At 42.2% G+C, this 14275-nt stretch overlaps 1 protein-coding gene across 1 annotated transcript; it reads left to right on the plus strand.

The window, feature by feature from the left end:
• Nucleotides 1–5: 5 nt before the first annotated feature.
• SLC46A3 (solute carrier family 46, member 3) lies at nt 6–9401 on the plus strand (the record flags this gene model as incomplete). The annotated part of the gene is made up of 5 exons (XM_010149516.1): nt 6–92; nt 4635–5508; nt 5941–6024; nt 7448–7604; nt 9314–9401. Coding segments are annotated over 5 exons (1290 nt in total), but the record flags the coding sequence as incomplete, so codon positions are not given.
• Nucleotides 9402–14275: the final 4874 nt, after the last annotated feature.

Consider the following 14275-nt stretch of genomic DNA (forward strand, 5'->3'; position numbering starts at 1 on the left):
GGGAGCGGGAGTACAACTCCTCCTTCCTCGGCGACACCAATGCCAGCTACTGTGAGCAGAACAAAAGTAGCCCGACTTACATCAAGCAGAAGGTAAGAAGCGGGGGTAGGGGGAGGGATATAACAAACTTGAAGCCCGTTGGTGCCGTCTCAACATGATCTCATAGAGTCACAGAACGGTTTGGGTTGGAAGGGACCTTAAGGATCATCTAGTTCCAACCCCCTGCCATGGGCAGGGACACCTTCCACTAGACCAGGTTGCTCAAAGCCTCATCCAGCCTGGCCTTGAACACTTCCAGGGATGGGGCATCCACAGCTTCTCTGGGCAACCTGTGCCAGTGCCTCACCACCCTCTCCGGGAAGAACTTCCTGATCTCCTTTCATATAACCTCACTTAACCTTTTATATAGAGAGAAGTGGTACTTTTGTAAGCTGCTGTCACTTTACTGCAGCCTCATTGTGTTTGTGTTGCGCTGTAGGGAGTTGTAGTGCTTTAAGGACAAAGGTTTGTCTCCAGAAAGATGCTGAGGTAAATTCGTGTTTTGACGGGAGTTAAAAAGCATCTCCGAGGATTGGGCCCAAACTGTCATTGGCCTGACATGATGACGGGTGCAACTGGAGGCTCCTCCTCCTGCAAGAACTGAGCGTGTGTTTGTGAGCCATCCGTAGTCTCTGTGACTTCTGGTGTTCTTTGTGAGTACGAAAAGTTCAGCAAATGGCCTGTAATTGTCAGGAATAAGATCTAGTTTAGAATACATTTATTTCAGGGGAATTACAGGGGGTGTGTTTAGAACAAAATTGTAATGTTATAATGTGAAGAATTATTTAACTGATCACAAGCGAAGGTGATTGCTTTACCATTCACAGCCGTGCTTCTCTGCCTTGTCAAAATACAAAGTTGGCAAGATGACAGCATCTCATGGTCCATTTTTAGCACTTTTTCAGAGTTCAGCATGCTGGATAGCTAGGTGTTGATTGGAATCTCTTCCTTCGCACTTCCAGGGCAGCTTTAATTCTACACATAAGCACAGCTAACTGGGGCCTGCCAGTGTAAGAGAATATGACACTCCATTTTCCTTTCCCCTCTCTCCCCGTTTCTCCCCTCAGTGTGTTGTGTCTTGCCATTGTGCAGTTACAGGTTACAGTTTGGATTTGTTTGGGGCACTGATTCAACAAAAAGCTCATCTTCGTTTTGAGTTTGTGTTGGTCGAAGAAGCGCACGCCCCAGACACACTCTGACCACACGACTGCTGTACCTAACGCGGGGGTGGCAGAGGGAACACATTTGCAAGAGAGGTACAACTGAACTGACCTTGGCAACAACAACTGGCAGTTGGATTGGATTAAGTGGAACATGAAACCACTGTAGAATCAGAGAAGTAGATGACTCAGACTGTAAATTACAGCGAAGATGGAATTATGGAAACACTCGCTGGCATTCCCCTATGCTGCTGAAAGGGTGGCACTTCCTAATTTTTTGCTCACATCCCAGATTTGAATCTGTGATGTGCTGCATATGCACAAGACTGAACACCTGAGCTTATCTACCTCATTTGTCAGATAGAAAAGAAACTTGTTAATGGTACGTGCTTCTGTTGAAGGCGATCAAAGAACTGTTGGATGTCCTCAAAGAAATAACTCAGAAAATTTAGTGTAGAGTAGGTTCTTCTTTGTGTTGAACAGCTATGCTCTTGTCTGGATGTCTTGTCTGCATTTCGATACCACATTTGCTACCAGAGTATAAGAATGTAAAATGCCTAAAACACCCATTTATTTTAGTGTAGTCCAGGCTCTCTGTTGAGTCATGGTGCTGTGTATGGGGAAGGGGGTAGATCCAGCAACACAGTCCCAAGCCCTTTGCTGAGGATATGTGAAGCGAGCGTTCTGGATTTTTCAAGACCATCCTAACTGACTTATGCATAGAGATGTTGTAAATTTTGCTGTCAGGAGTGTTCCCAGCAGGCCCTGTTTGCTATTAACTTTTAGAAGAGCACTTCCCTTAATAGTTAATTTAGTATAAATCCTTTCTGACAATGAAGCAGCCTTATACTAATCTTACCTGTCTCAAAGCAAAATGTAAAAAGAGATTGGAGACAAAAATCACTTTGAGCCTGCAAAAAAAGTAGAATATAGTTCATGAATAGTCTTTGCAACATTTAGATTAATTATTTCTTAAAATTTGAAGGAAATCAGTTTTATAATAAAATGAGTCAAGGATAATTTGAATACAAGCTGAAGCATTCTAAACACTGGCTTGGCGAATACTTTTTTTTAGCTCTAAAAGAGCTATATTATTAATCATTAAACATTATTTGTCATCCAGTTTATTTATTATCCAATCCATGCATTTTCCTTTGCTACTCACTAATATTTTTAAAATTTATGAACCTGTCAGTTTTATCATGTCCTGTACGTTGTTCAGCCTCAGGCACTACACTTCTCTCTTAATTTAATCCTTACATACGTGAATTGCTTCTTAATTTTCATTCTTTTAATTTTGAAATCTGTGATTTTAAGAACTATTTCTGTCCTGCATGAGTATTTTTTTTTCAGATTAGAGAGAATTTCCAGATTAAAAAGGTAGACCTTCAGATTTGTGTAGTCCCCTTCATTATTTGAGTTACATGATTTTAAAGCAGCAGAGGGTTTGACCTGTGATTTTCCATATTCCTTTCCATTGACTTTATAAAAACATAAAGCAGGGAGTTGAGTGCCTTACACTCTAAATGGAGTTTTCCTGTACTTCTCTCTTTTAGTCTTCTTGTCAGTAGACAGCAAGTCATTTATGTCAACAAGGTTATGCTCATTTGCAGCATCTGGATATGTAGCCATGTTCTTTATGTTGCACAACTGCTTCCAACACAATGAAACCCAAGTCTTTGCAGTTTTATTCCTTCGTTATGTTTTGTCAATAATATTTGCGTTGTATGTAGGTTGGGGTGATATATAATAACATTTAGTTTTATTTCTAATGTATTAGCATTTCTTTGACACTCATGTTGTTGAACAAGATGATCCTAGAAAAGAAGCAATGCCTGCAGTTGCATAGAGTTAAAGATCAGAATATCATTTTCTATCTCGGTTTGCTCAGTCATCACGGATCTGACCCTTCCAGGGTGACAGCAGTGTGGCCAGTGGACAGGACATTATGAATCCTAAAATAGTCAGACATGCTACGGGAAGAGTGCTGGGGCTCTTGAAGACTTTTCTTGAGGGCCTCACCATCAGTTGAATCTTCTTCTTGCAATAGAACCTGACATCTTGTAAACAAAGGAAGAGATTGAAGTAGAAACTCGTGGTCTCTGCCTGTAAATATAAATGTGAATATATAAAGTATTCAGCAGCCTTTAATAATTGCCTGAAGTACATTTATGAAAGCACCGGGTTATTGTTGTCGTTCGGGTGCTACAGTGGGGATTATGTTAACTACAGAGGAAATTCCTGAAACATGGAACGTAGATGGCTTGAATACGGGCTTAGGAAAGACTGACACATCTGTACCAGCTACTGACTGGCGTGCAACCCCTGCCCAGGCCTGCGTGATACCCCAGCAGGCTTCAAGAAAACTTGCAGTGACTTTACTGACTGCATCGGAAAGTTTATCGTACAGAGTATAAAGGGTTTGTGGGAATGTTGTCCCCTTTTGCTGCTCTTCTGGTTGTGTTTGAAAGGGCTGTTGTGGCTGCTCCCTCTCTAGCCTGCATCAATGCATTAAAAGCAAGATCTGAATTAAGTTACTGAGCGTCATTCAGCAGCTGGCTTCGTAACAAGATTGGGGTTTTTAACTGCCTTTTCTTTAGTTCTTCTTTTCTACAGCCATTCATGTTCTGTTAACTGGTTGTTTTTCAGCTACATTTGATAGTTAATTCACGTCAACACACAACAGTTAATTCACGCATCTGTGAGTCGGTATGTGCTGCGTTTCACATTTGTGGTTACTAACACCGTACGCTGGGATGTCAGAGCAAATCCTGATCTGTTTACTTGCACGACGTGCTAGTCAGTGAATTGTTTCTCTGTAACCCTCTCAGTAGGATTATCTGGGAGAAAAAATGATCTCCCTTGAGTGGGGAGCATGGGATGTGTTCCTCAATCAAAGACTGTTTTACTGCTGATTTCTGGGAGACAGAAATAGGCCTGGCGTCCCTTTGCCATACCCTGTGCCGAAGCTGATCCTTGCAGTATAAGCACCAGCTCTTGTAAATGCGGGGTCAAAAGCATCGTTCTCTTGTCTCTGTTGAAACTTCTGCGTCAAGGGCACTACTGAGGCTATATCTTAAGAATAAGATGTGGCTTAATATGTAACAAGGGATGTTTGAGGAATATTGAAGGTGAAATTACCAAAGCGGGAGTCTTTGACTATGCAATTCCTTTGTATTAGCAATTACTGTAATATAATGCATTCCTGTAAGCATACAGTAATGCACTGTATTTTAGCATAACATAAAGTCACACAATCTCATAAAATTATACTGTATGTATTATGTTTTATAATAATATAATGTATAAACATGTGCTGTACCATTCATTCTATCGCATACTAGTCATTCTGTATGTTTAATATTATTACAGGTTGTGTTGTGGTTTTTTTTATATAATATGTTATTTACAATTATTTTTGTTTTCTCTTCGCAGGAAGTTCAAGAAAAAGCCTCTGTTTTTAATATGCAGTTGGACTTAACTGGGGCAGTTCCCAGCCTTATAGTTGCCTTTGTCATTGTAGCTAATGGGGATCGCCAGGGACGCAAAAGGTCTTTATTTCTACCATCGATGGGAGCTCTGATTGCCGATATTTGCCTCACCGTCATATCGTATTTCTCCTTGCCACTCTCTATCCTGTTTGCGGTTGCATTTATTACTGGGCTGTTTGGGAGTATGGCAACTTTCCTTGGAGGAGGCTTTGCCTTTATAGCAGATGTGTGTCACGATGAGAAGCAGAAGACGACGCGAATAGCTGTGGTGGATTTGATTTTTGGGGTCGTGTCTGGATTGGCAGGACTGTCATCTGGCTACTTCCTAAGAGGGATAGGCTTTACGTGGACATTTGTGACAGCATGTCTCCTTCACGTCGTTAATATTATCTACATTTTCTTTTTTCTGGAAGATACAATAGGTGTATCTGAATTCCAGCACCAGGCTCCGGTATCTTGTACGGAACTTCTTAGAGAGACATTTTCTGGAGTGTACATGCTTTTTAAAACTGCCCCTTACAAAAAAAGAATTTTAATAATCGTGTTACTTTTTACATTCATGACTTACTTGTTTACTGTGGTTGGTGGGAGTTCGCTTTTCACACTGTATGAACTGGATGAGCCACTCTGCTGGAATGAAGTCTACATTGGATATGGAGCAGCTGCGTTCACGTCTGTCTCTCTCACCAGTTTTTTAGGAGTTTACTTATTTTCTAAATGTCTCAAAGACATTTATATCGTCTTTATTGGGATATTTTCTTACATTGGAGGAATGGTCATGGCTGCCTTTGCCAAAACTACCCTGCTCATGTTTTTAGGTGAGTTCACAATCAGTCGTTCAACAATATATAATGGTCAACAATATATATGAAAATAATGCTGTGTTATGTGTCGTGAGTGCAGTTGGTAGATATTGGCTGTACCATCTTGAAAGGGTCATCGAGAGGGAAAATGTACAAGGTTGGGTCAGATTGATTTAGGATTTAATTAAAAGATGAAGTGTGTGGAGAGAGAATGGAATTATTTGCTTATGATTTGGTTTTACTGCAGTACGGATATATTGGATTTATTAATTTCTCTGTGCTTGAATAATTGCATCTCAGTGCATTCCAGTTTGATTTTTCTATTGCCTTGTACTACCTGGGGAACTGAGCATACAGAAGCATGTGACTCATTTATTTGCAATGTTATCTGTAAAATCCTGGGGTTTTATTATTTCAGTGTCTCATGACTGATTTATTGCTTTACAGTAAGAGTGCCATCTTTGCTCTGCTTTATGCCCATTCCTGTTCTCCGATCTATGCTTTCGAAAGTGGTTCTCACCAGTGAACAGGGTGAGTTGAATTTGTCCTTAACCAATACAACAATATGGTATTTCAGAACAGATGCACCAAGATTACCTTTAAACACACAGATACATATTGGTATTTTAAGACTGCATTTCTTTAAAGTTCCAGATAATATGACCCTATGTCATGATATTAATGGCTTTTGATTCTGAATTTAATATAAACAACACTGTGTTTAAAAAACACTGCCAGCTTCAACCTTCATAGGAGATGCTGCTCTAGAAATAAAGACCTTGGGGAAGTTGAAGCAGAGGAATGCTGAAGGTTATGCAGGTGTGATTTCACAAGTGCTTCTACATTCACAAAAGATTTTGACATGCAGAGAAAGATACACTTGTTATTTAGTCAGCAACACAATAATTCAGAAAGGTAAGCAGTAGGTGATCAACCTTCAAAGCACTTGAAAACAGAGTTGGATCCTGAACTATGTGCCTGGCTTCATGACTACGTGTGGCTACTTAAACATGTCCCAAAAGACGCAACATACTACTCCCCAAAGTGCTTTCCATATGCAACACAGAAAAAAACATGTCAGGCCACAAAATGTGGCTCTAGTAATCCACATTTTGCTGTAACCAGATTTTGGGGAGCATGTACTTTCTAGAGGCATTTGCCTCATTGTTTGATTTTTTTAAAAGGTGTATGTTTGTACACTAAAACAAAGATATCCTTGTACTGAACTACGCGAACGTACACCACTGGTTTTGCAGTTTCTTGGCATTCCTCAGGGCTTTGGCTACTTGAGTAGTTTGCTGCGGGAATCAGATTGCTTCTTGTCAGCCTTTTCTGCTTACCTATTGTGATTTTGTTTATGGTCCCATGAATACAAATGCAGCTTGGGAAAATGTGCTCAACAAGCCACTGATGGGATAGACTGCCACCCCAATGGGTAGCTCAGTGCAGAAAAGGTTGCTTCTTTCCTTCCAAAAATGAGAAGGACATGGTTATGTGCTGAACAGGCGGTCTGTTGGATTGGAGCCTTTCCTGTATGTAAGGGTGAAGATTAGAGAAGGAAGAAACAAGAAAGGGACCAGTGAGAACCAAAAGGAGAATTGGAAGGGGCAAAGGATGGTTAGTGAGGAGGAACAGTTTGAACTTCATGTGATACGCAGATTCAAGAAAGTAGGTATGGGGACAGAGTAGTAGCAAAGACAATAGCTTCCATCAGCAAAATGGTTTTTGGGTTTTGGTGGGCTTTTTTCATTTAAAAAACAAGTCTTTTGTAGGAGTCCCCACAGGGATAAGACATTTTCATGGCAAAGACATATCACACTTGGGCGCTTGTTACTTGCAAACTTGATAAAATATTGTAGATACGTCTTTCAAAAGTTTAAAAAAACTTTAGCACTTGGAAGGGGGTTTGGGTTTATTTTGATTTGTTTGTAATCCATCCATTTGTTTTTGGCAGGTGCTGTGTTTGCTTGTATTGCCTGTTTAGAAGTTGTGACCGGCACTATTTCACTTTCAGTTTTTAACATCCTCTACGCAGCTACTGTTGCATGGTTTTCAGGCTTTAGCTTCCTCATATCAGCAAGCTTTTGTCTAATTCCACTGGCTGTCCTGTGGTAAGTACAGATCAGGAGGCTGCTTCCGACTGCTTTTGCCAGTAATTCCTGGTTTTGACACGAGTTGAAGCTGAATGGCTTAGTGCAGTAGTTCTCAATCTTTCTAGTGTGCCCTAGTAGCTCTCATTTCACATTTCTTCTCTCTTCAACACCTCTCCCCCTACACCTCTGCTGGAGATTTCCCATCAGCAGTCCTGTTTCAGGGCTGATCCAGCTATCTCCCCTCAGCTCCATGCTGTGAACGTTACCCAAATTCCCCTCAGGCTGCAATCTACCCTAAATGTACTACTGGCGGGGTACACCGTACCCTGGACCACGTGTGTGCGCCTTCCCTTGGTGTGAGTACTTCACAGGTGCCCCTGAGGAAAGCCTTTCACACACAGCAAAAGTAACCCATCACCTGAAAGGCACTTACAGTCTGAGCTCTTCTGGGTGCTAACGAGGGTTGTAAACACGATCCGATCACCCAGTGAATTTAAAGGCAAGTTATCTGTCCCGTCTTTGGTCGTGGGTACCTTGTGACCCATTGCCATCAAAACCTGGAAAAGAGCGGCACTGACTTTAAGGTCCACACAAATAAACCTCTAGGCATGTTGAAAAAATATGCCTCTATAGTATTTGCATCTAACTGTATCTAGTGGACATCTGGGAATATTGACAGCGAAGGATCATGGGTCTTCACAAAAGCTGATTTCACTGTACATTCTTTCCCAAACAAATTATGTCTGTTTAGGGTGTTTGAGCATAGACCTACATGACGGAAGGATCACTTTTCATTAGATTTATATTCTGAGCAGTGGGAAGCTGTTTTTCTTAAGAGGGTGGTACTCTTGCTGGAGAGGAGTACTCTTGTATCTCTCTTCCCAATGCTTAGGCTTTACCTCAGTTACCTTTTATCCCTACATCAGCTGTATTTTAAGTTTTAAATAGGCAGTGATAATGCTGTAGATTTAGAACATTTCACATGAATTTCAAGTCCGTGCCTGCCTGTCTATGGAGTTTTACTCAGTCTGTTCAGAGAGCAGCACTGATGGCAACTGAGGACTAAGGTAGTGATGGGTCTCAGACCTGAAGAGATTGAAGCAAAGGGGTCTCGTGTGTGTGTGTGTGTGTAGAATACTTTTCAGTAAAGTAAAAAAAAAAGCGAGGAATTCAGCTCTGTTAACAAAGGCCCAGTAAATACTTGTGTTTTATTAAATATTAGGTTTAGTTTAGTTCAGTGCTGAATGATAGATAAAGTTTCTGTTAAGAAAGCACTTCTGTGCAAAAGGCAACAGATACTTGCCATCAACTAGTCCACCCTGCATTCAGGACTGCAGTCTATCATGACCATAAATTTTTGAGTTATTTTTCTTTTCCTTCTGTCATTAGTGTCTCAGACATCCCACCCTTTGAATACCCTTTCTCTAAAAACCTTTCTTTTGAGGGTGCCATGCAAAGTTACTCTTTGAGAGCAGCACGGATAGTTGTTCTGTTGTGGACTAAATCAGACGTAGTAGTTTAGTACTTACCAAAGACAGCCGTAATGACACTAACTTGGGTAATAAGGACAAGTACTGTCACTGCTTATGTCGAGTCAGGTACCTCAACAGCATTGTGCTACGGAAGATGGCTGTAGCAGAGCTATCGAGCGCGTCTGTTGGTGCTGAATCAGCACGCTGTACTTAACTATCTCAGCTAAAGCTACCCGTCTTATCTGTGTCTTACAGCTGGCTGCTGTGCACAAGCTGGAACGGGGAGGACTTGGCTCTGCTTGTACCTGAAGAAGTGTCCAGCATAGAGAGCACTGACAGTTGAACAAAGGATTTAATCTACCTGGGTTTTCTCATCTGGCATGCAGTGGCAGCGAGCATTATGTCATACAGAGCCCAGAGATAACATGGCAGTTGCAGATGCAATCGCAAAGTGGCCCTGCAGCAACATGCACTAAATTGGTAGCACTTTATCCAGTCTCGTTTTAGCACTTGAATAAAGCTGGCTCTTATACTAAACTATGCAAATAGGCTGGCAGTGGAGATCTTAATGCTGCTTTCAGCATGAAGTAAAAAAATAAGGTAGGATGTTACTCTCTTTCCCCTTACCCTTTCTCAAGTTTGAGAATGTCAGCTGTAGATTGTGATACATCCGGTACCGTTGTAAGTGGGGTGACGGAGATAAGCTTATTGACTCAGAGGCTGCTGGCAACTCGGCTGAAGCCAGCAGAGCTCATGCCAGCTGAGGATGCAGTGCTAAAAGGCCCGTCCTAACAGCAAAGCCCCCAAACCTGCCTAAAATTACTAAACTGAAAGGTACTTTTTTCGGAGAGCAACCAAACTGGAGGCAGTAAGTGCACCTGCTGCAAGGACACTTACAGCTCTGCCATGAGCAGAGTCTCGTCGTGCGAGTTTAACATACGATGTGTGGACCTCTGATTTGCTTCCTAAAACGGATTTTCACAGACAACTGTCATACACAGAAAATTTCCAACTTGCAGAGTGTGAAGTTAGGCCTATGCCTACATTTTAGCAGAGGCCATATTGCACATTTATTTTTATCGTTTTCCATATATTAGGGACTGCACAGACACCTCTATTTTTTTGTCCCACAGATAGTTGTTTTCTAGTTTCTGTACTTAGCTTAAACATTTCTTATAGTGAAAGGCTGTGACAGCATTTCTTTTCAGTGGATCTTTGAGCATTTTTTTAACAACCCTGAAATGAGCTGACCAAATCTGAATAATGCATCTAATCATCTTGCCATGAGTGCAGCATAATTTATGAGCGCTTGAACCGCACATCTCATCTTCAAAACACTTTACAAATGCTATTAAGAACCTCCTTCCATCACAGATCTTGTCCGCTCTGTTGATTTCTCCCTCTCTGCAACAGGGAGGATGAGTGACGTGCTCAGGGCCGCAGTGCAAAGTGGTGAGACTGGCAAACCTAGGAATCGGTTTCTGCATTGACTCTTCCCCTTTTGGTGTGAAATCTCTAAGTAGAAATTACCCAGAGTATTAGCTTCTGGAACGCACCATACAGCAGAAGTGTAAATGTTATACCATGTTAAGGACCACTCCCACTTGTTCTTTTCAGAGAGCGTGACAGCCAATATTGCTCTGATCGCTGAAAGTACAGGTAGGTTGTGTATGACTCACTTCCCCCAAAACCTTTCCTATAGGAACAGGCTGAGAGAGTTGGGCTTGTTCAGCCTGGAGAAGAAAAGGCTCCAGGGAGACCTTTTAGCCCCTTCCAGTACCTGAAGGGGCTACAAGGAAGCTGGGGGGGGCTTTTTACAAGGACCTGTAGTGACAGGACAAGGGGTAATGGGTTTAAATTGAAAGTGGGGAGGATTAGATTGGGTATCAGGAAGAAGTTCTTCACACAGAGGGTGGTGAGGCACTGGCACAGGTTGCCCAGAGAAGCTGTGGATGCCCCATCCCTGGAAGTGTTCAAGGCCAGGCTGGATGAGGCTTTGAGCAACCTGGTCTAGTGGAAGGTGTCCCTGCCCATGGCAGGGGGGTTGGAACTAGATGATCTTTAAGGTCCCTTCTAACCCAAACCACTCTATGGTTCTATAGAACAGATTAGGCAGAGAAATCAAAATAACGTTAAGTGGTTGACATTCAGAGAAGTAAAACTCGGGGAAAGCCACTATGATGTGGGAACTGACTGCACATGCACACGGCACAGCACCGAAATGAAGATGGACATAGCATACACTGCGTAATCGATGACCTCACAACCCTTAACACCCATCGTACAAGCAGAGTACTTGTGCAGAACTTCTCAGTGGTACTCCAACAAAAAATATTAGTGCCACATTGTGATGATACCGTTGTAGATCCTTTTTGACTGCCTGACAGCACTGCATCCAAGCTACGTATCGTGATCACAAAGAAGTTTGGAAGAGGGTACAAATAAAGTAAAGGAGAGTTTACGCTATCTAGGAAACCACTGCCTACCTATCGCTGGTGAAAACAGTGATGTGTGTCCAGGGAGGAATGGATATTTACACAACTAGTAACAGTAGCCAGCTCTTACACCTCTGTCCTGAACTACCAAGGCTGATGTTAGCAATTAAAAATCATTAGCTTTTCCTAGCTAGTTTAGGCACTAGTCAGTAAATAAAACCACTTAACTCTCCTCCCTTGAGGTACCCAAGTTGCTGCCAACTAGTTGGAGAAGCAAACAAAGTTTTACAGTAATCAGTGGGCCCAAAACACAGTAAGTGCTTGTAGAGAGATTAAGAACACACTGATGTAAAGGGTTTTAGCACAAAGATCACATTGTCTTCCTTGCCTCTTTATTATGCAGTTATGTAAGGCTTTCTGAAATTAACTATTTCACACTAAACTGCCAGGGAAAAGTAAAGCAGATGAAGGAGGGGAGTATGCCTTCACTTCACACCTCTGCTGGCAGTCAGCAGGTAGCAGCAAAGCAAGCCAGCTCCGCAGTGGCGTTCTGTTAGCCCAAAGGAGAACCTGCACGCGCACTTCAGGAATAGCTTTGTTATGGTTTGATTTTGCTGTGCAAAGTACTTCCCCTGTGCAAAGGATTTCTGGTAGGCACAGCATTTAGAGCTGGCTGGAAGTTTTGGTCAGAACTCATGAATGATACGAACTGGGGTTTTTTAAGTGCCTAGCACAGTGCAAGTCGATGAAACCAGGTACTAAAGTGCTTCAGATTATTAATATCTTCTGCTCTGTTTGTATATAAATGCAACCTATTTTGGCAGAAATTAATAATGAAGTTTGCTATTTTAAACTCTACGTTGTATCTGTAGTTCTTGCATTGTTTTTGACAAACAAATGGCTGGTGGAGGAATGTTCATGTGAACGGAAGTAGCAGCACTATGGTGTTATGTGTTTTTTTGTGGTTCTAACAAACAGCAGTGCAGGAAGTTGTGCTTTTGCCTCCCTCCTGCGCTGGGGAAGAGGAAAGGCTGCTGCCCAGAACACTGGCACCAAGAGGAGGCAGGGACAGCACTGCTGTCCGCAAGAGGCCAGCATGGGGGCTTGTCTTGCAGCCATCAGACCGGGGGACCCACAAGCACCTTCCTCCCCTTGCCCAGGCTGGGTCCAAGGCGAGGAGGCTAAAGCAGGGTCTGTCCCAGCTATCCCTGCCAGCACACCCCACCTGGCATGTCCCCGTGGTCGCTGCTTGCAGCACCTGCCTTGCAGAGGGAGGTTTGTCTGAAACGGGGCGAAGGGGCTGGGCCAGGAGACCAGTCCCCAGCCAAACCAGCTGCAACCCTTCTTTTTAACTCGAAAGCTCTTTGCCTCAGTCCTGTTTGGCTCCCATTACTCTATTAAAAGCATAAATTCTTGCACATGCCTCCTACTCATACCATTTGCTTTTCAGCCCAGCTAACCCTAAAATTAGCTTCCCTGCTCTGAATGACTCGATCTCACCCAAGATTATAATGAAGTATACTAAGCCGTGAACAAAACCACCTAGAAATTACGTCCAGCCTCCTAATCTGTGTCTGCTCTTCGATGCACTAATGAGAAACTCAACTACATTAGCTGTCTGAATGCAGTTCTGCTCAGATACAACAGCATCCATCTTTCAACCAACACCAGGTAAGGCCAACTATTGACACACACCAGGGCAGGGAGCTGCAAGGTACCAGTAACTGTGTACCACTGTGGGATGGCTCCCCGTTTTCTGCACCTCTGTTCCTGAAACGGTGCTGCTAGCAAGGCAGACCCAAAAAATCCTCCTGAAAATCCATGCCTGTAACTTAATTTCTCCCAGACGTGACAAGGTAATCCTGGGACAATACAAAGCCTACTGAACCCCAAGCTTCCTTTGTAACAACAGTTTACTTTTGCTTCATACAAAACTGCCAAGAAACTTGTCAGTTGTATCAGCCAATTCTGAAATTTAATATAGCATACAGGAAGATCAGGTCAGCTATGGAAAACAAAACAGTAGCTCTATGCTTGCATGTTCACTTTACTGGCCCTATGTTTAACCTCACTAGGGCAAAAAATACTGATGAAATAGCTTATATTTCACAGTACAAGCCTCTCGTCTCTGCAGCTCTCAAGGGAAAGACAATTTTAGATGCCTCATTCTCCCTTAAGATGCAATTTTGGTAAACCCACAAAGAATTACTTCTGTATTTGTCATCTAGTACCGCTGTATCTTCATGGTCTCACTGCAGCAGCTTTAATAGGTACCGTCATAACGGGGCACTGCATTCTTCCCTAATTTCTGAAATCTCAAATACCTAGATCTAGGAATGCTTTTTTGGATTACGTTCCCAAGTGTATTTTAAAACACCTCTTTAAACTCCAAGTTGAACTTGCTTCTACTTTCAGAAACCAGAATATCCTCTCAGGGACACAGATTGGAAAAAAAATCCATACCTTTATCTCCCTTCTAGCAGCAACACTTCCACCTCTAGACAAAATCTTAATGGCTCACTCTAATGGCTCTGTCAGTGGGGGGAGATAAAAATGTATGTAGCAGGATTCCACTGGCAGTGCAGAAGTTAACGATCTTTAAAGACACTGCAAGAAAAAGGAACAACACTTTGTGCTGTGGATAAGAGATTCTTGATTTATGCTTAAATATATTTTGGAAGGCGACAGCATTTATAGCAAACTTTTATTCAATGGTTTAAAAAGTGTACGGAACAAAGTTACTCAGTGAAAAACACCTTTTTTTGCTCCTAAAAAAGTTTTT

This window comes from Eurypyga helias, unplaced genomic scaffold (assembly GCF_000690775.1).
Source record: "Eurypyga helias isolate BGI_N326 unplaced genomic scaffold, ASM69077v1 scaffold31693, whole genome shotgun sequence".
NCBI classification, from domain to species: Eukaryota; Metazoa; Chordata; class Aves; order Eurypygiformes; family Eurypygidae; genus Eurypyga; species Eurypyga helias.